The sequence below is a fragment of the Silene latifolia genome, chromosome 3 (assembly GCF_048544455.1).
Source record: "Silene latifolia isolate original U9 population chromosome 3, ASM4854445v1, whole genome shotgun sequence".
NCBI lineage: Eukaryota > Viridiplantae > Streptophyta > Magnoliopsida > Caryophyllales > Caryophyllaceae > Silene > Silene latifolia.
Window position 1 is genome coordinate 55,527,120 of NC_133528.1, and position 2,371 is coordinate 55,529,490.

The 2,371-nt window shown below is 41.5% G+C and overlaps 1 protein-coding gene across 1 annotated transcript; it reads left to right on the plus strand.

The window, feature by feature from the left end:
- Positions 1–363: 363 nt before the first annotated feature.
- On the plus strand, positions 364–1,515 carry LOC141649093 (protein FAR-RED IMPAIRED RESPONSE 1-like). The gene is made up of 2 exons (XM_074457793.1): positions 364–958; positions 1,157–1,515. Exons 1-2 carry the CDS (start codon positions 364–366, stop codon positions 1,513–1,515), a joined length of 954 nt encoding a protein of 317 aa, XP_074313894.1.
- The last annotated feature ends 856 nt before the right edge of the window (positions 1,516–2,371 follow it).

Here is a 2,371-nt window from a genome sequence, read left to right on the forward strand (position 1 = left end):
TGACTATGATATTGATTCTGGCGGTAGTCTGAGTAAAGCTATATGGGCCGACGGTATCGATAGAAGGAACTACTCTGTTTTTGGTGATGGAGTGTCGTTCGATCCGACCTATTCCACCAATAAGTATGATATGGCCTTCACACCTTTCACCGGGGTAGATTACCATAAACGATCAGTCACGTTCTGTGGAGCGCTGGTTGCACATGAAGACGCGGAGTCATTTCAATGGGTTTTCAACCGATTTTTGGCTACGATGGGTGGGAAGGAGCCTAAGTATATTATCACGATCAGGATCCTGGTATTCTTAAAGCGCTACCCCTCGTGTTCAAGACAGCGCGCCATTGATATTGTATGTGGCATATCATGAACAAAGTGCCAAGCAAGTATGGAGTGACGAGAGAAGATTATTCTGAATTTGTAAAGAAATTGAATGCCATTATATGGGATGAAGACATTGAAGCGGCAGAGTTCGATGCAAAATGGGAAGAAATAGGCAGAGAACACACAGTTAATAACATTGATTGGTTTAAGGAAATGTACGCTAAAAAGAACCAGTGGGTTATGGCACATTGTAGGGACCTAGATATGGGGGGTGTTATGAGGACAACCCAAAGATCAGAGAGTGAAAATTGTTTCTTTAAGAGATTTGAGAGCAAATTGGGAACGTTAGTTGAATTTTCGCTGCGTTTTGACAGCGCGATGGACCAACAAAGACACACGCAGAAGAAGCTTGACAACGGTAACAAGCACACTTCCCCTCAAATATCAACGCATCTGGCTATTGAGGTGCACGGGGCGCAAGTGTACAGTCATAAAGTATTCGAGGAATTTCAAGAAGAGGTCAAGTACTCAATCGATACTTGTAAAAGTAGGGGGTTTTCCGAGGGAGACTCTTTAGAGGTGACAACTGTAAGAGATGCAAACAGGGACAGAAATTATCATGTTACGTACTGCCCAGGTATACTTGTCTATTGAAGTATAACATAATTGTGACTTATTGGAGTTACACAATTATTCATGACAATTACCATTTTCTTTATTAAAATTACACATCGTAGAGTTACACTCATGTCAGTTAAAGTTACACTTTAGTCTGTTACAGTCACACTTTTCCTAACTATGTAAACTAACATTTTACTCTATATTGTTGATCTAGTTACATTTAAAGCAACTTGTAGCTGCAGAATGCTTGAAAGGAAAGGCATTCTATGCTGGCATGTAATATGGATTTACTCATCGAACGGACTGAAGACTATTCCATATGGGTGTGTTGTTAACAGATGGTGTAAAGATGCAATCCGCTCTAAAATGTTCGATTGTAATGGTGAAGCAGCTGAGGACGTTGATATAATAGATGGAAAACAGATTGCAATGTCAGTAATGTGGTCAGAGATTCATCAGACAGTTGGGATGCTTATTGGCAAATGCAAGGCTGATGTCGACAACTTTTCTAGTCTAATTAGAGAGTTTAAGGAGAAACTATCACCCTTAAGATCACCATTGAATAAACAATAACAGTTGGAGCAAATTCTTGGCTGTTCTGCTAGTCAGGAGGTAACAATTTTGCCGCCGAAAAAATCAAAAAACAAGGGAAGCGGAAAGAGAATGTTGTCGCTTAAGGCAAAAGCAGTTGCCTAAGCAGGCAAGCCAAAACGCATGTGTAAAAATTGCAAGTAGGGATGTCAGCGGGGCGGGTATAAGTGGGTACCGCCCCGCACCCGCCCTAGTTGGGGCGGGGATGGGTAGAGCTTTGGCGGGTGGTTGGGCGGGTACGGGTACGAAAATTGTACCCGTCATGGGTCATGGGGCGGGGATGGATTTCGCATCTTACCCATCTAATACCCGTCTACCCGTCAATCATTAAAAAAATTTGTAGGATTATGATAATTTTATAAATCTTATTTAGTTATAGTTAAGATATAATGATAATAATAACTATTTTATAAAGTTTTTTACTAATTTATTTGGTGAAAAATGAAAATTATAATGGTAAATTCAAAAAGAATGGAAATTAATAGTGATTAAACCAACTTTTATGAAAAAATTTATCGAATAAAATTATGGTGTAGTGGATTCATAGGTAGGCGGGGCGGGTACGGTTTTATATTTTACCCGTTGGGGCGGGGATGGTTTTGTAAATTTGTACCCGCCACGGGTGTGGGGCGGGGATGGGTACGAGTTTTTCTTGGTGGGTACGGGTACGGGGGAGCCTATATCCACCACCGCCCCGCCCCAATGACATCCCTAATTGCAAGCGATTAGCTAACCATGACAAGAGGAACTGCCCTAACCCTTTATATCATGAGCAAGGGCGGATTTAGGGGGTGTCCGGGTGGGCACGTGTCCACCATAAAATTCTGAAGATTTATGT

Excerpts from the sequence above, each read along its gene's own strand:
- LOC141649093 (XM_074457793.1), top strand. The coding sequence starts at position 364 with ATGAACAAAGTGCCAAGCAAGTATGGAGTGACGAGAGAAGATTATTCT. Across the intron at positions 959-1,156 it reads TCATGTTACGTACTGCCCAG|TTACATTTAAAGCAACTTGT; the intron begins GTATACTTGTCT and ends TTGTTGATCTAG.